The sequence below is a fragment of the Alligator mississippiensis genome, chromosome 8, assembly GCF_030867095.1.
Source record: "Alligator mississippiensis isolate rAllMis1 chromosome 8, rAllMis1, whole genome shotgun sequence".
Classification (NCBI taxonomy): Eukaryota; Metazoa; Chordata; order Crocodylia; family Alligatoridae; genus Alligator; species Alligator mississippiensis.
The window spans coordinates 11,969,592-11,993,408 of record NC_081831.1 but is presented as its reverse complement, the minus strand read 5'-3'; the positions used below and the strand labels follow the sequence as shown (position 1 = coordinate 11,993,408).

General features: G+C 48.9%; 1 protein-coding gene across 3 annotated transcripts; it reads left to right on the top strand.

Annotated features, from left to right (window-relative positions):
* Positions 1–494: 494 nt before the first annotated feature.
* On the top strand, positions 495–16,017 carry FADS6 (fatty acid desaturase 6). Of its 3 annotated transcripts, none has more exons than XM_019494445.2 (7): positions 495–664; positions 4,717–5,261; positions 8,180–8,346; positions 11,070–11,250; positions 12,470–12,657; positions 13,488–13,667; positions 14,873–16,017. In XM_019494445.2, the coding sequence occupies exons 2-7, from the start codon at positions 4,745–4,747 to the stop codon at positions 15,020–15,022; spliced, it is 1,383 nt and encodes a 460-aa protein (XP_019349990.2). In that variant the 5' UTR covers positions 495–664; positions 4,717–4,744; the 3' UTR covers positions 15,023–16,017. The 3 variants fall into 3 exon arrangements, with proteins under 3 accessions (XP_019349990.2, XP_014457412.2, XP_006262503.3); XM_014601926.3 differs by lacking the exon at positions 495–664 and having other exon boundaries at positions 4,241–4,901; positions 5,067–5,261; XM_006262441.4 differs by lacking the exon at positions 495–664 and having other exon boundaries at positions 4,242–5,261.
* Positions 16,018–23,817: the final 7,800 nt, after the last annotated feature.

Below are 23,817 nucleotides of genomic sequence, written 5' to 3'. Positions count from 1 at the left end.
TGCTCCCCAGCTTTGCATCATTATAACCTGGAGCCTCCAAGACCTATTGGCTATGGCATCCCCATGTTTGGTGCTGCATAGGTATGCTGCCTTGTTAGTAATCTGAGAGCTTGGTGAAGACCCTGCCAGCTTTCAGGTCAGTTTATCACACCCCCCCTTGCAGGAGCTGCAGAAGTGGCCTTCAGTGGAATTTTTTAGATCTCCATCTCCCTGGACGTCCAAGCAGAGAATGGTGGGGAAAAAAAAGAGTGAGCTTATTTTCATTACTATTAACAGCAGGTGACTTCACAGAAGCTTTGTACGTGATGTACGTGATATATATGCTCATGGGAACCACTTGGATGGTTGGGAATGTCTACATCTTTGTTATGCCGAGTGCAGCATTTCCAGTTATTGTGAGCGAAATTTGCCTCCCTGCAGATTGCTGAGGCAGAGCCAGCCTACCAAACAGGCCTCGCATAAAGTCTTCAGGAGGCGGAGGAGTTTTGAAAGGCTTTAGCAAACTTTCTGGCACAGCAGCAAAAGTCTTTCAACTGCTTTGCCAGGACAGGCTCCCCCCAGAAGCGGCGCAGAATGTTACTAACCATTCTGTTCTAGAGGCGCTCGAAGATGAACAACTGAATTTCCTAACTGGCACACAGAGGCGGCATCTTCTAAACGTGCTGTAAGTTCAGATGTTATCGTAAGTGGGCATCATCTATGGTTTTAGAAATATTTTTTTTTTCCCTTAAGCTGAGTACATCATGCTACTGAAGATCTAATCATTTAAAGAGCTTGTTACCTTCAGCCTCTGAAAAGAATATGATGTTCTGTGCAGTTCTGGTTGTAGATCATTGCCTAGCAAAATGAGCAGCTCGTCTTGGGATCTAGCTGTAATTTTCTCAAAGCACAAGTCAGACTCTGTTAAAACAAGTTTTAATATTTTTCTTTCTTCCTTTCCCCCCCTCCCTTAATGCATGTTCCATCTCATCCTTTTTTTGCTGTTTGAGCTTTTTTTTCCCTCCATGTACAGAAGGTAAATATATGCCACTTAGAGAAATCTGGCTGCATGCTGGTATAAATTGAACATGAGTTTGACTGTTACGATGAAGAAGCATCTCTTTTAGAGTGGAGCCAGTCAGGGATGACCGGGTTGGGCCAGGCGCCATGCAGTGTGCTAATGAGGGAGTCACTGCCTCGTGGCAGACCAATCCTGGAAACATCTTTGCTAGGTGCAAACATCTGCCAGAGTTTTTCCAAATCATTTTTGGCTTATTGGCTCTCTTAAAAACCCTTTGCTTTTGCTATTTGCTGGTGGCGTGGTATGAATGATCATCTGCAGAAAGTCTCGTGGTAGCATTTCTCTTGCCTGGTTTGATGCATAGGACTTTGAACGCAGGTGAACGAGGAGTGATAAATACCAATGTCCCAGACGGAGATTTGAAGGAACAATCATTTTAGTTAAAATTAGTGTCATACCAAACAGGCCAGAAAAGTCCTCCTCTCTGTGCTACTTAAATCCCAGACAAGGTTTAAGACGTAGATGATGCTGAGACCTCAGGCTGGCCTTCTTCACAAGAGGCAAATTTAATCAACTAATGAATCATAATGAACCAAACTCTACATTTATACATAGTAATCTTGTGAATCAAGTTTCCTGTACTTTTCAGTCAGCTCTGCCTTTCAGCCTAGGTGGCTTTTAGTTTAGATTAAGGAAAGCTTTGAAGAAGGAATCAATAGCCTAGAAATGTAGAACAATAGGGCAGGAACGGGGTCATCTAGTTTATGCCTCAGCTCAAGGCAGGATCAGCTGTGTCTAATAATCAAGGAGCAAATGCACATTCTCCATGAGATAAGAAGAGGAGCATTTTTCTTACCTTGTATCCTTTCCTGGTCTCCCACTGCATCAGCAGGCAGGCAGGTAGGTAAGTAGCTAAAAGAGCCATAGCTAAGAGCCTGCAATACCAAACTATTGTGTTTGGAGCAATAAGAAGAGTCTGGGGGTAAAATAGGTTTCAACCCTCACATAGTCAAGCAAAGCCAATGTAAACTCTTTGGGTGCAAGTCATGGTACAGGCAGCCTTGCTTGTCTATGCCAAGAACGTGTGCTGGGTCAAGATAGGGCCAGCTATATTTGGGCCAAATCCCCAGTCTAGAGAATGCCTTAGAGCAGTGGTTCTCAATCATTTTGAACTCAAGGCACTCCTCATTGGACCTGAGGCCCCTCCATAACTGCTGTGAATTGAATGGCACCCAATTTCAGAAACTAATTTATTCGTTACAGAGCTACCTCCTTGCAGAAGGGCTGGGCAGTGGCAGTGGGGGATCATGATGCCAGGCAGGGATGAGCCTGAGTCTGTGCTTATCTGCTTATCCCTGCACACCTTGCTTATCCGCTCCCACATTGCCGCACTCTTCATGGCCCCCTGGTTGAGAGCCACTGTGTTAGGGACATGCCAAGTGTTTAACCTAGCAGCTCAGTTCAGTAGTGGTAGCGGGGCAGGAAGCTAAAGCTGTCCCAGCCAGGCTGCTGTTCATCTACTGTGAAATCCAAGGGATCTTCTCCTTCTGACAAAGTGGCTGTGATATCTTGTGGCCAGGGAGTGACGGTCACTCGGTGGCGCAGCCGCTGCATGTGTGGCCCCATTAGAGAGGTTCCACAGATGGGTACAAAGTCCTCACCCGCAAGGGAGAAGAGTGGCACGACAGAACGACTGTGGTGCTCCTGGGGGGGCTGCTAGCCCAGCACCTGGTCCTCCCCCATGGTCCGACCCACCTTCCAGCTCTCCCCTCCCAGTCCCCTCTCACCTCCAGTCTCTTGCTGGCTATGCCTTCAGTGTAACTCTGATTGCTGTTCAGGAAGGCAATCCTTGGGTCGGGAGTAAACTCACTGGTCGCCTTGCCTGCCCAGCCAGGCCAGCAGCCCCCCCACCTGGGGCCTGTGCTGTCTCTTGGGTGCTTCCCCTTTACGGGAGTGCTCCCATAGACACTGGTCGGGGCCTCAGCTGTCACGGCTGTGGCCCCCTTTTCCTCTGGGGAGCCTCCGCAGTGTTAGTTTATCTACTGTTTAAGACCTCAACTCCTTGGGATCAGCCCTGCCTTGGTGGAAGCCCCTGCTCGGGTTCCAGTCTCACCATGCCAGTCTCCTCCCCTCTAGCTTAGGGCTAGCTTCTGGCACGAAAGCAGGGGAGTGCCACCCAGGCACCCGTTTGTGGTCCCCTCCGCCCCTGAAGCCACAACCCGGTCCTCCAGAGTCAAGTTCAGACAGAACAAAAACTCGGGTGCCTGTCCACCTCCAGCAACCCCCTGCTCCCGGGAGCTCCTCTTCTTGCTGCACTCAGGGGCTACCCCCTGTGCATGGTCAGAGACTGAACTTAAAACCCTGGAGCCCAGCCTCCTTCTGTCCATGTGACTGGGTCTTCTGCACCCCGGGACCAGGGTGCAGCTAATTGCTTCATGAGCTGCCTGACCTTCTTAGTCCCTGGCTCAGTCCACCTGGGCTGCTGTATCTTGCTACCCTTCCTGGCTCTGGCTTTCCCATCCTGTCAGGCCATGCTAGCAACAGGGGCAGGGGTTTCCTGCTACAGAGACCCCTTTGCAGGGAGGCAAAACCCCAGTGCTTCGACCCTCTCAACTTGCAGAACAGGCCAGTGCAAGCGAGGAGAAGGAAGCAAGAGCATGCGCACTGCTGGTGATTCCTGGTGCCTGCTCCCTGCGGCCACGTGCCCCCTTGCCTACTTGGCCCCTTTTCCCAACTCTTTGCTTTTGTTTGCCTGCTTGCTAAAGACTCTTGAGCTTCAGACAGGCACCCCTCCCCCTGTTAGCTTTTACTGTTGCATTTTCCCTCAGGAATAAATGAAACTATATCCTCTGTCCTAGATACACGGCCTGTGCCTCTCCGTAATTTCCACCAATGCATTTCTGCACCTTTACCATTCCCCCTGCCTGTCTCTGCAGCTCTCCGTCTCTTATCACTGTCCCCCATCATTCCTTCTTTCCCTCCCCATGAGCCACACGCTGACATAAAAATTCCCAACTACTGGTTCATTTAGAATAATGTTTCTCTTCCTTGATCCTTTCTTCCCATCCCAAATCAGCTGCCTACATGTCAGGATGTTGGCAAAGAAGGATAAGGATAAACCCCCAAATCCCTTGGGGTTAAGGGTGCTTTTGGGAGTGGCATGGGGTGGGAATATGGTAAATAGCTCACTGTAGTGTAGGTGCTGTCCCTTCTAACTAGCAGCTCTTGGCATGCGTGCAAGTACCCCCCGCTGCCCTGTCTCCCTCTGCCTCTCCCTCTCGCTGCTTGTCTCCAGCACAGCTCTTTGCTTCTGTATAGGAGCAGTTACTTCTTTTTACATCTCTGCCCTTCTCACGTCCTTCGGCTGTGGCGAGAACGGCAGCGCTTGTGGGAGCCTGTCGCATGGGCTATCCTGTCTGACAGGGAAAGTTCACGGCAGGAGCTGGAAGGGAGTGGAGGAGGCAGATCCAGGGAGAGACGTGAGGGCAAAAAAGGGGCTGAGTCTAGAGATGGGACCAGCGCCAGCTTCTCATCAGTTGAGCTAAGCAGTTTGAGCTCAGAGGCTGCAGGCATTTTTCTGCTTGTGCGCTGGCACCGCTGCCAAGGCCAGCTGCATTTCTCTGCGGTTTCTCTTCTTGAGGCAGCTGCCTTTGTCACCTGACTCTGCAAAGGCACCCGGGACCCTGCACCACTCAGCACTGTCCTGTGCTCTGCAGGGAGATGGAGCCGTAGCAGGAGATACCGATGGAGAACATGGTGCTGCACCAAAGGAGTCAGGAGGGGAAGAAGCCAGACGGGGCAGGAGCTGCTGGGCTAGAGCAACTGCAGAAAGGTTCCCCCCTGAGCCACCAAGTGGGGCAGCAGGAACTCTTGGGAGAGGAGAGCTGTGCCCTGGAGAAAGGTGAGCAACTGGGGCCAGGGGACATGTCAACCCTGGAGACGGCAGAGCCAGGGAAACAGCTGCTGAATGGAACTGGGAGCCAGGGGCCCCCAGAGCAGGAGGAGATGCCAAAGGGACAAGACCCAGGGCCTGCAGTCCTGGACGGTGATGGAAATGTTGCCTCAGGAGAAGAGATACCGATGGCCTTTCGGAGAGCTACCAAGGGGGACACCGAGCCCTCCGAGCAGGGGAGGAATGAGGAAGCCCTGATGGGGGAGCTCTCGGAGCTGGTGCACAAGGTGGTGAAGAGCAGCACCTGGTGGGAGAGATACGGCGTAGACAACTGCATCATTGCCCTCAGCCTCCTCATCCTTCCTGCAGGTACCAGTGACAATGGGGTGCCCACTGGGAGGGTTTGTGTAAACCCTGGGGTGCGGGGAGCAGAGCTGGCGGGCAGGGCCCTCAAGACTCCTTCACAAGGGTGAAGACTCCCTTTGCACTATCTGGGCAATAGCAGACCCTTTCACACCACCTATCACGTGTGTGGCTTCTCCAGTGCCTACTCTGTATCCTCTGTGATGGGCCAGTGTCCCAGAGCCCTTCTCCTCCCACCTCAGGGGAGAGGATGGCATCAGGGTCCTGGACTATGTGAGCACAATGCCCTGCAGGCAACATAGCTGAACCACTGGGGATGGGTTTTGGAGATCAAGTCCGGCTGCTAGGGTGACCCCAGATAAAGCAGAAAGGGCTGGGATCCTAAGCAGAGGGGTGGGAATAAAAGAATGGATAGGACTGAGCTGAGTTCAGCCTCTGTGCCTAGGATCAACTCAGGCTCAAGGAGTTAATCTTGTGAATCACCAATTTAGAGGGTAAACCATAGGAATGAGACTCAAAACAGTTGGGTTTAGTTCCTGGCTATGCAAACTGTGTAACTTTTCAAATGAAATCTCATCCCAGTTCTCTATATGTTCCATGGGGATAATTACAGCTGATTAAAACATTTCACAATGGAACATGCTTCCACTTGAAAGTCTATGCATCTCTATTATGACGGTGCCTATGCATCTCTATTAGCAAGGCAGAAAAGCTGAGGTACAGGGGACGCCAAGGCTGCTGTCTATGCAGTGCCTTGGGTGTCTCTGATTGAACTGCTGGTCAATGCTAGCACTGTCCGTACCAGGGGGATTTATAAGGCGGGGCAGGCAGCTCAGCTCCAAGGGGCAAGGTTCATTATGACATTCAGAGGAAAGATTGGGGGAATGCTTATAAATATGATAAGGTGTTATTATGAGAGGTATTATTAACTGCAAAGAGAGCTGGTCTCACAGCTGTTTCCTGGGATGTGCAAGCATTGCCCACCCAGGTCCCATTTTACAACTTGGCAGCATGGCAGTGTGTTGTTTGTTTGGGGTCAAAGTGAGGAGTACAAGAGATTGCCTCTGGCAAGCATAGGGGCCGCAGTGTCCTATGGTTTCTGGGTCTCCACCCATCCTGAGACTGCCCAGCGCTTTGTCTGCTTCTGCTCCTTGTGCTGCCTCTGTGACTTCCCAGACCAGTTTGGAGGCTTGCAGCGCATTGCAACATTGCCCAAGGAGGGAATTAGGAAAGCAACAACCTGCTCCTGAGAGTGTCTCTGAACACCATGGTCCAGTTTATCTTCCTGGAGTCAGTAGTGTTACATGTCCCCCTGGAAACACTGTTTCCTCTCCTCCAGGGTTGATGGGCACTGGAGGGGGGGTTGGACATGTTGCTTTTCCTGTGTCTATCCAGTCTAGAAGTCCCTAGTCAGGCAGAATTCCTGTTGCCCAACTCCTGGGAGGGACTGAGCCCTTGCAAAACCCATTGCTCTCATTGGGGTGTGTTAGTTATATACTCCATACAAATCTGGATGAAGCTCAGTGGGCGTTTTTCCTACGGACTGGAGAACACCTGGATAAGGATTTGGCCTTTTAGAGAAGGCCTGCTTAATCCTTGCATAGGCAGTCTCCCATTGCCTTCCTTCAGTGGGAGTTTGCCTGAGTGAGAAATAAATTAGGTTCTTGGAACCAGTGCCTCCCTGTTGTGTAGCACATTTTTTGGCTGTGAAGTACACAGTTCCATGCAGAGATCCCCAAGCTAGCTGCCCGCATGTGCTCTCAAATTGGAAACCATCTGGCTGCATTTGCACACTGTCGGCCCTGCTTCCAGCTTGGTAGCTAGCACATGCAGAGCTTGCTCAGGCGTCTCTGCCTGGCATTGCTGTGAGCCTTGTAGACTTATCCTTGGGGTCTGGGTGCACAAACGCCTACAAGGACAGCAGGAAAATGGTGTCATCAGTCATCCCATGGTGTTGGTCTGGGCATCCTGGGAGTCATGAAGAAAGGCATGGGGTTGAGAGTAGGTAAAAAGGGGAAGGGGCCCCCAGGGAATAAGCGTCCTTGGGATTTCTGGAGTGTTTGACAGTGAGAAGAGCTTTGATCTTCACCTGCAAAAAGAGGAATTGTTCACAAGGAGAAAGAAGGGGAATGCAGTGCAGTAACTTTGGGGTCCCACATCCAATCGCTTCTAGGCATCCTTGGGCCAATCCCTATTACGTTTCAGGAAAGTGAGAAGACCAGAAGGGAGGAACATGGAGGCCCCTTCCTTTGGTTAGCAGAGCTGGTAGCTTCGACTCCCTCTGGGCTTATAGAGCTCAAAGGACAGGTTGATGGTAACCACTAAAAATCCCAGCATAATAGTCACTCTGGGTATTGTCCTGGTGAGGGAGGGGAAAGAATGATAGGAGGAGGGGGGAAGAGAGGACAGAGGTGGCCCGGCACCCCTGGTATGGATGAGCAAGGGATGGGGTCCACACAGAACCACGGTGGGGTTATGGGAGGCCCTGGTATGGGGTAGAGTGGACAATGGAGAAGGGTGGATGTGGGGATTAGGGGCAATAAGAAGACTTGGGAGCGACGTGGAAAATGGAAGCGCCTCATGGATGAAGGGGCAGGATGGCCATGATGCGAAAGGTCCTCACACAGTCCTTGGCAGGAGGAGGAAGAATGGAGACTTCTGGTATGAAGGGAAGGAGGTATGAGCATCACACAGATGCTTGGTGTGAGGGAGGGAGGGAGGGAGAGGGGGTGGATTCCATCAAGTCCCTGAAATAAGAGGGGTTGGGGGTGGCAGAGATGGGAGTGCCAGGGGTGGAGTAGAGGAGTTGTGGAGCCCGTGATATACAGGAGCACGAAGGCTGATGGGGCACTGGCCGTTATACCAGGCTGCTCACACCTGGCTAGAAGGTGAAATGGTTCCAAGGTGTCTCTTTCTGTCTCTAGGGTTTCTATGCCTGTGTTCAGACAATGCCTTGCCTTTCCTGTTGGGCATCTTCATCCTTGGCATAGTGCACTATACAGTAGCAGTGAAAGCAACCCACTTGGCCAGCCACAATGCCTTGATGGAGTCCAAGACTTGGGGAAAAGTTTGGGCCATATTCTTCATCGAGGTATGTGACCAGAAGCTCCGGGGTGTGGGTGAGAATACATTGTCACGTTGCTCTCTGTGGCAGATCTAGAAAATCTAGCAGGAGAAACAGAGTGGTGTGGTGGTGCTACAATTATGATTCTGCATGAATGTGGGATGCTGCTGATACTGTGTTATCTTCTCGCATGGGGGAGGCTGCACGCGCGTGTTTGTACACACATGGAGATAGGGATAGATGGTAGGCATAGAAGGAAATTTCCTTTGGCAGTGGAATGGAAACTGGAGCAGAAGCAGTTTTGCCAGGTATTTGAAAGCTAAGAGTGGCATTTCCTAGCACCGGATTCTGAAGTGAGTCACACTGACATAGCTGAGATTGGAATTTGGCCAGCGGGCCCAAATCACTGCCCCAGCACATTGCAACTTGGCAGCAGCCAAAAGGAGGATTTGCTGTGTTTGGAATGCCAAAGGAAGTAAGGAAATCCATGTTACTTGTTCTCCTGAAAGTCAATTAGATAGGATAACCATAATAATTTGAGGAAAATCTGGGACGGGTAAAAGAGTATGCAACGGTGAGGTGGGGGGTGCCAGGGGGCACCAGTATGGGGGCACAGTGCTAGGGTCCCCAGATGATTGGCTGGGCTCCCTGGAGCAAATTGAAGCAAAAATGCTGGATTGATGCGAATCCTCTCTTAAGTGCCTGGCTCCTGACTCAGGAGCTGAATGTGCAGGTGGGTTCCTGCCAATCTGGGATTTTTCCTTCATTTTTCTCCAATGGCTGGGATGTTAAGACAGTCTCCAAAATTTAGGACTGTCCTGGGCAATCCAGAACACATGATCACCCTACAGTTAGAGAGAGGATGGAGATGGACTTTTCTCTGTGGCTGTAGGGGACTGGACTAGGAGCTATGGCCTCAAACTCCAGCAGAGGAGATTTTAGGTTGAACTAAAGAGGAAGTTGATGATGATGGGGGTGGTTAAGCATTGGAACAGGCTAGGTAGAGAAATTGTGGGATTTGCAAGAACAGGTTAGACAGACATTTGGCTGGGATGGTTTAGTTCGATATGATCCTACCTTCAGCAGGGGGTTGGACTAGATGACCTCATGAGGTCCCTTCCAGCCCTATTTTCCTATGATTCGATGACAACCGAGAGTACCATGATGACCTTACACACGTCTGCATCATGGGGAGTTCGGAGAGACAGCTTTAGTCCAAAAACCTACACGAGTATCACATTTCAATCAGTGGGTTGATTGATAGCAGGGCCTGTGCTTCTGAAGCAGGAGGGTTTGAGCTCCATTTCTGATGTTGCTGCAGACCTGCAGCCATGAACTGTTACGTGAATACAGATCTAGTATAATACATTATTAAGACATCCAAGTCATATATCAAATTCAAGTCCGTGTTGGAAAATGACAACACAATATCTTTCTAATCTCAGAGGGCACGGTCTGCAGATCTTAGCAGGAGTTTTCATGTGACAATTCATGCATTCAGAACAGCCATACTTAGATGGGATCACTTAGTGGAGTGGGGTGGGAGGCTGAATTCTGCATTTTGTTGCCCAAGGAAGTTTAAGAAGCTTTAAGAGAAGCTTAGGTTTAGATAAGTTTTAAGTTTAAGTGAAATTTTCTATCGATCACAGGTTTGAGAGTTAGGCTGAATAGGAGAGCTTGATCTGAAATCAGAGAAAGAAGTGTATGGTTTTAAGAGTTGGGGAAAGATGAGCAATAATTAGAAGTGTCCTTTATATAAAGAATAAAGCCATCCATACAAACAAAGACAGTCACAAAATAATTTAACTAAAGCATGGCTTTTTCCCTTCATTTTGGCTGTAATGCCAAGTTGGCATTTTTCTGTTTCTTTTATTATACTGAAGTATATTCCTAAACAGGTAGCATAGGTCAGATAGCATAAGTTATGGGGATAGAATAGCACAAAAAGAGGCATGATTTTAAGATTGGGATCTCTGACTTGAAGTACATTTCAATGTGTGGTAGAAGTCCACTTTTTCTATTCACTGGTTGGAATGAACCACCTAATCAACTGTCTGTTGTTAAGGTGATGCACTGCTTTTTATGATTTGTTATTTTCTGATTTTTATTAGAGCCATATAAAAATGCTAACTTGGCATTAGAAAACATCTGATGGAGGCCCTAGGAAAAGGTTTTTTTCCCCTCAGAGCATTGCTACCTGAAGTCTTTCAGGGTCCAAAAACCAAGGGTTATTTTTCAGGGTCCAAAAAATAAGTTTCATTTGAGACAGTTCTGGGCAAATGCAACATGATAGCAGTAATCCAAACATTCAATTCGACATAGAGTGCAAAATATGACTCTGAATTCTGTCCCCATATGCGGGTTGCTTGGATTCAGGATTTTTGACAAAGTTTGTTTCTAAAAATAAGTGCATATTTCTCTGCAGAACTGGAGTGGTTTTATCAAGGTGCATGATCTTGGAGCATAGTGCTGTCCTTAGCTATGAAGCACATGTCCTTGTATAGCTTGGGAAATTAGCTGCCATGCTGGCATCATGCATCTTCAGGAACATTGAAGGCAAATGTATTACTTGCCATGACTGCACGCCTGGTTTGCAAGACCTCTTCTCCAGGTGCACACCAGTAACAAAGCCTTGAGCATGAATCCCTGTAACAATGTCATCTTTCCAGAACCAGAGCTTTGTATTGGCCTTGTTCTGATCTGTGCATGTCAGCTGTGGAGCACTTACTTTCTTTTGCTTTCTCTTCCAGGTCTGTTCAGCTTTTACAGTCGAACAGGGAATCTACAACCACGTGAAAATACACCATGCATACACTAATGTTATTGGCCTGGGCGACTCCAGCAGCTGGAAGCTTCCTTTCTTGAACCGATATGTCTACATGTTCATTGCACCCATAGCCATCCCTATTTTAACCCCTCTAGTAGCACTTGGTATGTTGTTTTCCTCTGAGTTTTTAATTTCTTGCTGCTTGGGTAATAACTTCAGAGGAATATTTTTTAATATTACAATTTCCTGGACAGGCCCCAAAATGTAGCTAAAGTTGATTTTGTTTCTTTTTAATGGGGTTCCAGTTAGGTGCCTGCACTAGGATATGCACAAACGCAGTCTTTATCCTAAAGAGTTAGGACAAGACATAGCAGGTGGGCATAGGAAGGAGCTGGGCAGAGACCGATGAAACTTTTTGAAGACCTCAGAACTTGACCGATGAAACAGGTTCTTAAATAGAAAACGAATGAGGTTTAAAGCAGAAACAAATCCACACCCTGCTGTGTCCTAGATGGCACTGTGCAAAACTGTTCTGAAAGCCAGGAAACCTAAGGTGTAGGAAGTGGAGAGGGGAAGGGCTGCACCTGGAGTTTGTACGTAGTGACTGCGCAGCACCTCTGCTGAGGTTGGGATCTGGATGCCCATAGGAAGCCTGGCTTTTGTTGTGCAGCTATGGGGAAGGGTGGATTGCTGTCCATGGGCATATCTAGAATTTGAAGAGGGGGTGCAGATGGTGAAGTGCATCATCATATATAAAACAACACATTTTCACAAGTTAAAAATAAACTAGACGCTTTACTAATATGCTAGGGCTGCATTACTCTGTTTGAGATGGAAGCCAAAACATAACAGAACTCCATGGGAATGAGTTAAAAACAATCTGCAGAGCTGTGAAATAGGAGCTTCATTACCAGGAGCAGCTAGTAGACAGGATAACTTGATTGAATCACAGAATCATAGAAAATGAGGGTTGGAAGGGACCTCAGGAGGTCTAGTCCAACCCCCTGCTCAAAGCAGGATCACCCCAACTAGATCATCCCAAGCAAAGCTTTATCTAGCCAGGTCTTAAAAACCTCCAAGGATGGAGATTCCACCACCTCTCTGGGTTGTGAAACATCAAGATTGGAGGAATATCAAGACTGGTGGAAAATCAAGACCATTACACAGAGGAGAGGGTCATTAACACTCATGGAATGAAGAGTTTAGAAGGGATCAGGTAGATGATAATGAGCCATGAAGTCAAGTGACTCCTTCATCACTGCCCGACTAGAAATGCTGCTGCCATGACCAGACAGTTGGTTTTAATTTCTGGGTGAAGAAGGACCCCCCACCCCGGATCTGCCCCTGCTGCTGTCCCACATGCCAATGTTCTTCCTTTTGTAGATTTACTGAGGAATGTCAAGTTGGCAACAGCTCTCCGGACAGTCTGCTGCATGTTTCTGGGTCTCTACTCCCATTACTGGCTCCTGCTCAATGTCTCCGGGTTCCAGTCAGTGTGGTCCGCCCTCCTCTGCATGTTAATGACACGGTCACTCCTGGCCCATCCTTTTCTCCACGTTAACATCTTCCAGGTAGACGTCTCAGGTTCAGCATATCCCAAGGTTCCTGGAGGCAAAGCAAAACCTGCTTGTAGCAGTTAAAGATGTCTTGCTTTGACTTTGGCAAGTGGCAGCTCTACCAGTTTCAGACCAGTGTCTCTTGATTTTGTTTGCACTAATTTTAAACCTGATTAGATTCAAAATGCAGCATGTAGAAGGGCAAGCAAGGAGAAGCGCAGAGGGGCTAGACTCTCATCTCAGGGCAGTGCTATAGAAATGGAACAACTCTGTTGACACTGATGACATTTCTCCAAGTGTGTACTGATAGAAGTGAGATCATTGGCTCCCTTTCATCCAAGGAGGCAATATTAACTTCAGCAAAGGGGCGTTTGGAGGAGAACGGCATGATCCCAGAACCACGGGGGCGGGTGGTTCCTGCAAGCTGGGAGGTCACTGGTAGATCAGTCTTAACAGGCATTGGATGAAATGAATATGAATGGCTAGATTTGAAATATGTTGATGCAGAGTAACTTCTCTGAATTCAGTTTGTTTGCTCTGGGCTAACTGAGCAGCACTCAAGTTTGGTATGTACAACAGAAGCTTCTTCTTTGCATGGAGGACTCTGGGAGAAAGTGTAGAGAGCAGTGTGTGCATGCGTCCATACCTGCCAGCTTTCTCATCCCCATACAGTAGGGGATTTGCAAAGTCATGAACAGAAAAGGAACAAGAAAATGGAGAAACCACCACTCTTCAGCCGTTGCTTGACACAGATGTAGCTGCCTTGCCCTCACAAAGCTGTGTCCCTTCCCCCTGCCTGCCTGCCCTAGAAGCAGATGCCAGACTCCTCGTGTTTTTTCTTTTAGCACATTGGCCTCCCCATGTTCTCAGTGGATAAGAAGCCCAAACGGATTCACCTCATGAGCCTCGGTGTTTTGAACCTGCCCCGGAACATCCTGCTGGATTGGTCTTTTGGGCATTCGCTCATCAGCTGCCATGTGGAGCATCACCTCTTCCCACACCTCTCGGACAACATGTGCCTGAAGGTAAGAGGTTGCAGGAGAGTGGATACTTGTGTGTGGATAGCAAGAAAGTACTCATGAGCGTGAGAAAAGGGAAGCGTTGAGGTGATGAGGAGATGAGCTTGCATCTCCTCTGCCTTCCAGTTTGTTCCAAATGGAGATATCACTCTTTCCTTCTCTTGCAGATCTGGCCTTCTAGTCCCTCGGGATTGCCTTGTCCTCCTCTTAAGCTTCGACTCCTTCCCTTCCCATTTGCAGAACAGTCTATCATGACCGGTATTGCTGCCCCCATTTCACTTCCCAGTCCCCATGCTGTATTCAACCTTCTCTTCAGACCCCTTCCTGTGTCTCTTCCCCCCTGTTCTTGATACTTGATTCATTACTGGAACAGCTTCTAAGATCTCTTTAGCAAGCTCCCTACCTCTCCTCATGGAAAAGCTTCTGACTGTGCGACTAACAAGTGAACAATTCCAACTACCGTCATAGTTGCATAGTTGCTCTCTTTTGGGTTCATGCAACTACTCAGTTGAAGGCCTAGATCCAAACTATGGGAAAGCTGAGATATGGATTCCTGTTTGCAGTTCAGGCGCATCCCTACACAGAATTTTCTTGACACCATTTACTTATTTTAGGTACACTTACTATGCTGTCAAAAAACACAGTGTCACTGCGATTTTTATCAGCTCTCACAAGATAAATAAGGCCTGCCTTGGCTGCTCCCCAAAAATCCCTTTGGAGCAATACAGGTTGGTGCTGCTAATTCAGTAGGTAGCATTTTTCCTTTGTAGTAAATGCCACATGACCACCCAATGCTGATGTGAAGGAGGATTGTTGGCAACCCTTTCTTTACAGATGACATGTAAGATCACAACAGGGAATGCTTGTTACCATCTGACCCTTATTGCAAGAGAAAAGTGTTTGCCTCAGGGGGTCTGTCCTGGTTCCAGTGACTGTTAATACATGTTGCCAGTGTAAACTCCCCTTACTTCTTGAGTCAGATATATCTTGATTTTCTGACTGAAGGCACCATGCTATTCTGACCAAAGGTTTTGTACTGTTAAGTAGCTTTCCCCTGAGGACTGGCTGGATTTTAGCAGCAGTGGGATGATTCTTATGAGCATAGTTTTTCCGAGGATGTAAAGATGGTCCTGGATGGAATGTCCTGTAAAAGTCAAAGTCATTGTCATTAGAACTTACCCTGCCATTCTAATGCTTCCTTTCCTTTTTAGGTAAAGCCCATAGTCTCCCAGTACCTGAAGAAGAAGCAGCTGTCATATAATGAAGACACCTACATGTCCAGATTCAGGCTTTTTCTGCAGAACTATGAGAAACTGATGGTCTACGCCCCTCCAGTAACAGAACTTGTGGGGATTCAGTGACAACGGACCATGGGACACTGTCAGGACACCTGCGGGTCTGCTTTCTGTAGGTCTGCACGGTGGGAAGGCTGCTTCTGACAGTGTGAAGAAGTTGAGAACCAAAGACATTCGCCCTTATAAAGCAATCAGAGAGGAAATGAGTTTATTCCAAATATCTTACTTTTGTATAGATAAGGATACACATAGGGAACAAAACAATAACAGCTGAATAAGAAATAGCAGCTGACCAGTGATGGGGGGAAAAGGAATTTAGTAGCTCCATTATATTAGTACCCACTGGGAATTTACTGGAAGGATCACTGGCTGCCATTTAGTATTCCTTCATTCTGTTTTAATTCTTGATTCCTGATTTCTGTTTTGTGGTGTCTCTGGAGCACAAGACTGGGAGTCTACTATGGAAGGATTTCCAGTTCAGTTCCAGTGTGCCACAGGGGCAGAAGGAGCTGGGGAGATGGCAGTACATAGCCTCTTAACTCTAAGGCAGTGGTTCCCAAACTGTGGGTAGTCATGACCCCAAATGGGGTTGTAACATCATTGGATAGGGTTGTGGGGGTGGGAGGCTGTGGGTTGGGAGTGAAGGGTTATGCTGAGGAAATGGGGTCAGGCTGAGGAAATGGCGCCATAAATGGGGTCATGCTGAGGAAAAGTTTGGGAAGCACTGCTCTAAGGCAAGGGATCCAATCAAGGCAAAGTCTGTATTTGGGGACAACCTAGAACTGGTTGCCATCTGATGGCTGTTTAGTAGCCTGTGTGAATTGAAATGATGGGGCTGCACATGGGGAAAGATTCTCATATTACAAACTGGTAAGCACGCTCAATTGAGAGGTGGAAGATGGAGTGAACCACAGAGAACAAACTTCCTTAGAGCTAGTCCCTGAAGATTAACGTGGAAGCATTTAGTGATGTGGGATTGGTATACATTACTGCTACTTGGAATCTACCTATTTAATGGTCAAATAAATTCCTTTTAGGGCTTGTGGTGCCCCCGGCTGGCACTTGTGAGTACACTCCTGCTCCGTGGTCTGGGCCTCGACTCGCCTGCCATGACTTGATGGAATTGTAAAAGGAGGGGTTCAGTGATGTTCCTTCCCCCTGACCCGAAGATGGGGATACTCACGGGTTCGCTGTGGTTGTTCTAGGGGCTCCGCCTCCCCAACACCCTGTCCACTCACCAACCATGTGGATCTTTGTGGTGTCCCACCAACTCTGGGCTATGGCTCATCTGTTCCCCTGAGGGGGCCTCTGCCTCCTTGGATGTGGGGCACAGGCTTGGGAATTCAGCCTGCCCACCCCTCTTCCTCTTGGGTCCACCCTAATCCCTGTGCCAGCCCTGGGGCCTCAGATAAGTGCTTCAGGGCTGGGGTGGATATGGCTGGTCATGTCTCCTATAGAGAATCACCAGGCGCGAGCTTCTTGTGCTCCAGGACATAGGTTTACAATATCCTGGCCGGGTTCCAACTGCTGCCCTTGCCCGTTTGCCCTGGAGCGGGGTCGGAGGGCTCATTTGTGCTGGCGTCCCAGGTCTAAGCTGGCCTTGCATCTCACCAGCTGACTTCCCCCCCTGCATCCAGCTTTTGGCGGGTTTTTTGAATCTCCCGTGGTAGCAGCCTCAGCTGATGTAATCAGCTGGCCACCGCCCAGCCTAATCGACAGCCACTTGAAAAGCCAACGCAATGCTGGCTCGCATGGCTCTTTCTCCACCCCCGTCTGCCTACTAGGTAAGTTTTCTGTGGTTCCAGGGTCCCTGGTGTCCTCTGGGAGCATCAGGGTCTGCCCCTGGTGCTTCTGTCCCCTGAGGGTGTACCCTGTCGCCACAGGGCTGTTGATTTGACAGTGCCAGCTGGCACGTTTGGGTGTGAGTTGCCTGTCCTTGGTGAAGTCCATTCCTGTCCACCCTGATGGTGGTATAACGTGGAAGGAAGGCTGGAGGATTTGGGGAAGGCTTAGATTAATGGTTCTCAGATTGTTTTAGACTCAAGGCCCTCCTCAGAAAATGCCACTTCTTAGCTTTCACCCAGTTTTTGACTATGGAAAAGTACTTAAGCAGTCCTTTTATTTCAAAGACCTCAAAACCCCCACAACGGGTCAGAATGGCTTTGACATGATGGATTCCTATTTAAAATCAATGGCTGCGTCAAGCTGAGTGTGGACGTATGATATATGGCACTGCAGACCTGTCTGTGGCCCCACACACCACATGAGCGGGCATTCTCTGCACCACTACCTTGCCGCACAGGGTTTTTTTTGATCCTAGCAGTTTCTGGGGTCAAAAAAAACCTACACTGAAAAAAAGAAGGGTGGCACTAGGGCTGTGTGAAGCTTCAGGTGGGGATTTGATTCAGAGGACATTCGGCATGATTCAGTGGCTGAATCTCTGAATCCGAATAGAATCAGGGGACCAATTGAAAGGTCCAAATTGATTCAAAGCTTTCCGAATCTTCGGCAAGATTTGGAGAGCTTTGATGATTCGGGCAGTCCCCGGTGGCTGCAGGAGGGATCTGCAGCCACTCCGAGCTGGTAAGTACTAGGGGTGGGGGAGAGAGGGCTGGGGGAGGGGGGAGGGGACCATGGGAGGACCCCTGCCAGCTCCCATGACCCCCCCCTGCTTCCCCAGCCCCCCCATGGCTGCCCCTGTCTGCCCCAGCTCTGCACTTTAAAAAAAAGCCCCAGTGCTCACCGGGTGCTGCTGGGCGGGGGGAGATCCCCGCTGCCCCCCACTGCCCCACACTGCATGGGGGGGCTCTGCAAGATCCCCCTCGACCCCTGCTCCCCCATGGCTGCCCCTCCTGCTGGCACTCTGGCCCTTTAAGAAAAAAAATAGCCGAGAAAAGCCCTGGGACTCACCGCTCCTGGTGCAGCCTCGGGGCTTCAGAGGCTCATGCAGGCAGAGCCCCCCATGTGGTGGGGGGCAGCAGGGATCGCCCCCGCTGGCAGAGCAGTGAGTCCTGGGGTTTCTTCAGGTTTTTTTTTCTTAAAGGGCTGGAGCTGTCCTGTGCGGGGCACCCATGGGAGGGTGGGGGAGTGGTGGGGGGAGAGGTTTGGGGGCTCGTGCAGAGCCCCCCATGCAGTGGGGGGCAGTGGGGATTGCCCACCTTCTGGCAGCACCTGCTGAGCTGGGGCTTTTTTTTCCCCAAGTGCTGGGAGCTGGGGCAGGTGGGGCAGTCATTTCTGGGCTGGGAGATGGGTGGGTGATGATTTATCTTGTGAACCCTTTGTAGGTGTTTGCACCCTGGCTGACAATCACTGGTTTAGAGAGACAGCTCTTTGGGATGCGTGCTTTGGGATGGGAGCGGGTGGGACTCATAAATTACCCCATCCTCCTGCAGCAGGTCCGGAGGCAGCTGTTGCCAGCTGTTGGCCCTCTGGTGTGTACACAGATATCAACAACGCAGGAAGTTTAGTGAGTTAAAAGTGAGGTTGACATCTGGGGACCTGCTAGCTTCCAGCCACTGGACGGGTCTTCATCCACGGAAGAGGATTTCATGGATGTTGGAGAGAAGTGAACTCCTAGCCCATTGAACTCAGCGGAAAAACTCTCACTGATTGCAGTGTGACCAAGGTTTCATCCCTGGGACACAGCACTTTACAAAGGTAAAGGGGAACATTTCCATAAGTTCCCAACAGACGTACAGCCAAAGTCCCCACGGTTTGTCCCAAATATTTCATTATCACAACTCAGTCTTCAAAATAGGTGACTTTTTATCCCAGTTGAACAACTGGGAAAATTAAGGCAGATTAGCTAAGTGATTTAGGACTATGAACAAAGTTAGCGTCAGAGCCAGAGTTAGAACCCTTTTTCTTAATTCTCTGTTTAATGCAATAGATCCTGGTGTCTCTCGTGCTATGGAGCTTCTCCTTCTTCTGGACGGGTGTGATCCTGGCCAGGAGTGGTGTGACTTGCAACAGCCTATGTGCCCTTACTGGAAGCAAGAACGGCACTGTCCCCCATAACCATGAGTTGTTCTAAGAGTCTCTCTAAACTTGAAGGGGCCCATGGGTCTGGTGTTCATGGAGCAGTCTTTGGGGAGATGGATGGGGAACATGGGGACCCTATGATCTTTAAGTTCAAAACCAACAGTGAGCTTTCATCCCTGGTAACTGGGGAATTTTTCTCAGCTCTTTGCAAGGAAAAAGGCTAGAAACGTCAGAGGGGAGATTCTCAGTTTCGTATTAAACCCCATCATTCCTCCTTGCTTGGAGGACTCCATGTGAAGCACAGACGGGGAACTCCGAATTTTACAAAGCTGGCCCTACAATGCAGTTTTGGGTTTTTTTGGCTGGGACCAAACCTGACATACAGAGAGCAAAGAGGGGAGTGGGAACCCAAGTCTAGCTCTTTAACTGCTCTTGGGGAGAGACACAGGAGGCCTCCTGTTCTCTTATAAAATCCTGGAGGAGAGATGGCAGAGCCACCCATTGCTCCAGTGACCTTGGCGAAGGGCAGGGCAGTAGAGGGCAGCCCGCGTTGTACCAAGCCTCTCTCAAAGCACTTGAAAATGTGCAGCAAAGAGAAAATTCCTCTTCTGGGCTCTCTGCCAAGAAACTCTTTTGATTTATTGACATTAATGGATTCATATTTCACATTAAGGAAAGGCCAGGTTGCTGTAGATAAGGGACCGTGGTGGCACCCGTTGTTCCTAACACCTCATCTGCCATGTGGCTAATGGGAAAGAGCCATGCTCCATCAGCAAGAAAGCAGAACATCCAGCCTCTGTATTTCAGTCAAATTACCTCTTGCAAACCAGCCTAGATGGCCACTAATGTTCTCTCTGTCCTCAGTCCTAGAAAGCTACATTCAAGGCTGATATTCTTGGTTATGGGTCAAATCCTGCATCGCTCCTCCCTCAGCCAAGCTTACAACTGAAGTGAAGGAATAAGGTCTGGGTGTGCTGGTGATGGCATGGGGCTGGATTGTGAATGTGGGAAGGGTTATACTCTAGTTGCTAGTATATGTGATCTCTACTTTACTGTCAGGGAATACCTCTTGCCAGCTGGAGGCCTGAGAGTGAAATAGCACAGGAACAGCACCAGGCTTAAAAGCCTTTGGCCTGAAGTATAAGAGTGAATGTCACCCTCCTTCCAGCTCTCCGTGGTCCGAATCCATTGGCTTCACTCTTAGAAAGAGCAAAAGGACAATCAGTTGCACTTCCAAGCCCATGTGAGGCTGTGCAGGTAAGAACCACGATGGTGGCCTAAAAAAGGTCCCAGCTTTAGGAAGTGAGTGGATTCTACGCCTTTGCTTGGCCAGTCCATTTAAGCCATTCTGAAGAGACGGGAGGAAAAAATACTCATCCAAGCAAATGTTTTTTGCAGGGAATAATCCAAAACAGGAGGAGACACTGACAGGATGATCCCGTGAGCCCTTTCCACCTATATCTTTGATGGCCCTGCGATTTAATGCTTAATTAATATGAATGGCCAAATTACATTTAAATATTTAAAGCTAATGGTGCTCCTGGCAGCAGAGGTAGGGGAGTTTTAGCTCTGTGTTAGTTGTGCTTTCAGGCAGCAGAGAGAGAGGTTCATCCTACCACCCTGTGCTACTAGATATATTGCAGCGCTGTTCTGAAAGGAGGGGTCTGACAACCACTTGGTGGGAGAGGAATCCTCAGGACAGATGAAGCCAGTTTTTTTTCTCCATTAACACGTGCTAAATAATGCGTGCTAAAAATGATATTCTGATCAGCCACTGAGTACTTCTAAACTGCATACTAGGGCTGTGCAAAGCTTCTGGTGGTGATTCAATTCGGTGGAGATCCGGCCCAATTCGGTGGTCAAATCTCCACTGAATTGAATAAGAGGACCAATTAAAAGGTCTGAATCAATTCTGAAGATTCAGAGATTTTGAAAAAATTCGGAGAGCTTTGATGATTGGGGCAGTCCTTGGTGGCTGCAGCAGGGAGCTACAGCCGACTCCAAGCTGGTAAGTACTAGGAGAGGGGACTGAGGGAGGGCAGAGAGGACCGTGGGGGAGACCCCTGCCAGCCCCCATCCCCTGCCTGCTCCCCCAGCCCCCCCCGTGGGTGCCCTGCCCGGGCCTGGCTGATTTGGAGATTCAGCAGCAGTTGAATCTCCAAATCAGATTTGGCTGAATCAATTCAGCACAGTGATTCAAATCACCGAATCGAATCGCTGTCCCCCCAGTTGGCCGAATCCAAAGCGAATACTAGCTGTTTCACACAGGCCTACTGCATATAGCAGGGGTGGACAATTATTTTGGGCAGAGGGCCGCTTACAGAGTTTCAGAAAGCCATTGAAGGCCGCATGACAGCAGCCCAAGGTAGATTAATATTAATTTTCTACATTTTTTAGGGGTGCTGCGGGCTGGATAGAACGGCCTGGCAGGCTGCATCCAGCCCCTGGGGTCGCATTTTGCCCGCCCCTGGCATGTAGCAATGGCTGTTTCCAGTAGGTTTTCGTTACTGCTGGTATATACACATCGCCATCTTGAGACTGAAGGTGGGAATTACTGGGGAAGATTGCAAAGCGGGAACTGTTATTAATCACTACTGCAAACCTTTGTTAATACAGATGCTAAGACTGGGCCATGAATTTTCCCTAGCTCTGAACCACAGAAGCTATGAGGATCTCAACATGGTACAAATTTGTACTACAAATGCTATCTTGTGATGAGCCTGTCTTTGGCATAGGCTTCCCAATGCATGTGGGTTTTAGAGTAATCTAAATATTAAAATACAGGCGATTCATGGGGGATAAGTTCTGGAGATCCCCGTGAATGGCAAAATCCATGAATACGGCACTGCGTTCATGAAAGTCATCTGAAAGTCGTCTGAACGTTGTTTATGAACGCAGTGCCCCGGTGGCTGGGGGGTGAGGGGGACACGGCTGTGCTGGCGACGGCGGGAGTCCGGCAGCGGCAGGAGCCCAAGCGCGGAGCTCCCGAGGAGCTCCTGTAAGTTCATTTAAGATGTGGGTTCGGCATTAGTGAATATTTGAAACTGTGAATACTGAACCTGCGAATAGCGAGGGTTTCCTGTAAGTTCCTACATAAGAGGCCTATATTGGAGGAGCTCCTTGAACCAAAAAAGCTGCAAACTTGCACCAATAGGTCTATCCCTGCCCCCTCATGAAACAGAGCAATTTTCAAACCAAACTGAGTACAAAGGTGGATTTTGGAGCACTTATTATTATCAGTTGTTCAACAGCTTAACCAGACCTATATGTTATGATAGCCCTACTATATCAATTCCCATTAAAATCAGTGGAAACTAAGATACCCAGATGTCAGGAAGGTGGTGGCGTTTATTATAACAATTTGCAATGAACAGACTTATGCAGAAAAGGTACTTGTCTTTTTAAGAGACATGGGGAATGCCATTATCAAGAGTGCAGTCGTTATACTGGTCTGAAAGTGAGTGGAGCAGCTCTGAAGTTACACTGATATAACAAAGCAAAATCTGCCTTCTTCCGTCCTTCCTTCCTCTCCCAGCAGGGTTAGAGCAGATGTGGCTGACCTGCTGCTCAGCATAGTTTTGCTGTGAGTGAAACAAGGGCAAAGCCCTTTCAGTCCTGTTTCAGAAAGCAGGGTTAAACCTCACCCTTTAGATTTAGGTCCCACATGGGTCTCCCTAGCAGCACACACATCGTTTTCTTAAAAGAAATCGGGGAGTTTTGTGGCTTCTACTGGACCTTGGGCCTGTTTGCTTCCTGCAAAGGCTAAATCAGGAGTCTTAGCTACACTACAGAAATGCTACTTCTGATAAAGGGTAGGAGCAGCAAGCATAGCTGGGCTGGTGCTGCTAACCCAGTGTAATGGCAAGCATAAGCAGGGATTAACCAAAGCAGAACTGTTTCAGAGACTGTGGTGACTGGGACAGTCTTGCTGCTACTGAAAAGAAGGGGTTGAATGAGGAAGCTGCTTTATAGTACTCTAAAACCAGCCCCCTTTTTAAAGCAGTTGATTTAAGAGTTTTGCTTAAAACTACAATGCAGGAAAACTCTAGGAAAGGACCCCATAAAGCCGCTACTGTATCCCACAGAGTAAAAAGGAGCCTGAGCCTCGTTCCCATGCCCCAGCCCAATACCATGGCTGGCCTTGGTTTGTTTTTCTGTGTGGGAGGGAATTCTTATCTATGAGACCTGCATGTAATTCTATTCCAGGCCTCAAGGATTTTTTCCAGTTAAAAGCATCTTGACAAAGACTGACTTGTGTCCCTAAAGATAAAGGGAATCCAAATATCACCGACTGTCACAGCATGGAGATTAAGGGCGTACATGAGAGCGCGATGGCTGATGCTCTGTCCAGATAAGACTGAGCGGATGCCAATAGGTTGTGCCAGCCTCCTGGATCTGGCAAGGCTGAGCACTGTCCTTCTAACTGAGGTGGTTTTCCCAGCTTCATTTGCTTCTCATAATTTGGGGGGAGTGGTGGATCCCCAACTGCCATGGGATGAGTGCTAGGAGCTGTTTCGCGGAACAGGTTTGGCCCTTTGCAAGCACTTCTTTATTGTGAGGCCCCTCTACCGTGAGTTGTACCTAGCCCCCTTTGAAGATGGAACACTGCAATATGCCCTGTGTGAGTTTATAGGTTAGATCATCCCAGGGAGTAAAAGGTGCTGCAGAATAACCAGCATGCTGCAGCCTCCTTCCAGGCGTGGCCTGTTGACGGCAGCACATCACAGATGTGCCAGGATCCGCACAGCTGTTGAGTGCAAGACTGGCATTAAGACATGCATTTTCACTGATTAAAAACCTAACTAGGGTTGGACATTTCTGGGGTGGATCCAGAGGGGGTGCAGTGACAGGGCTGTACTCCTCCCTTTTAAATTGGACCA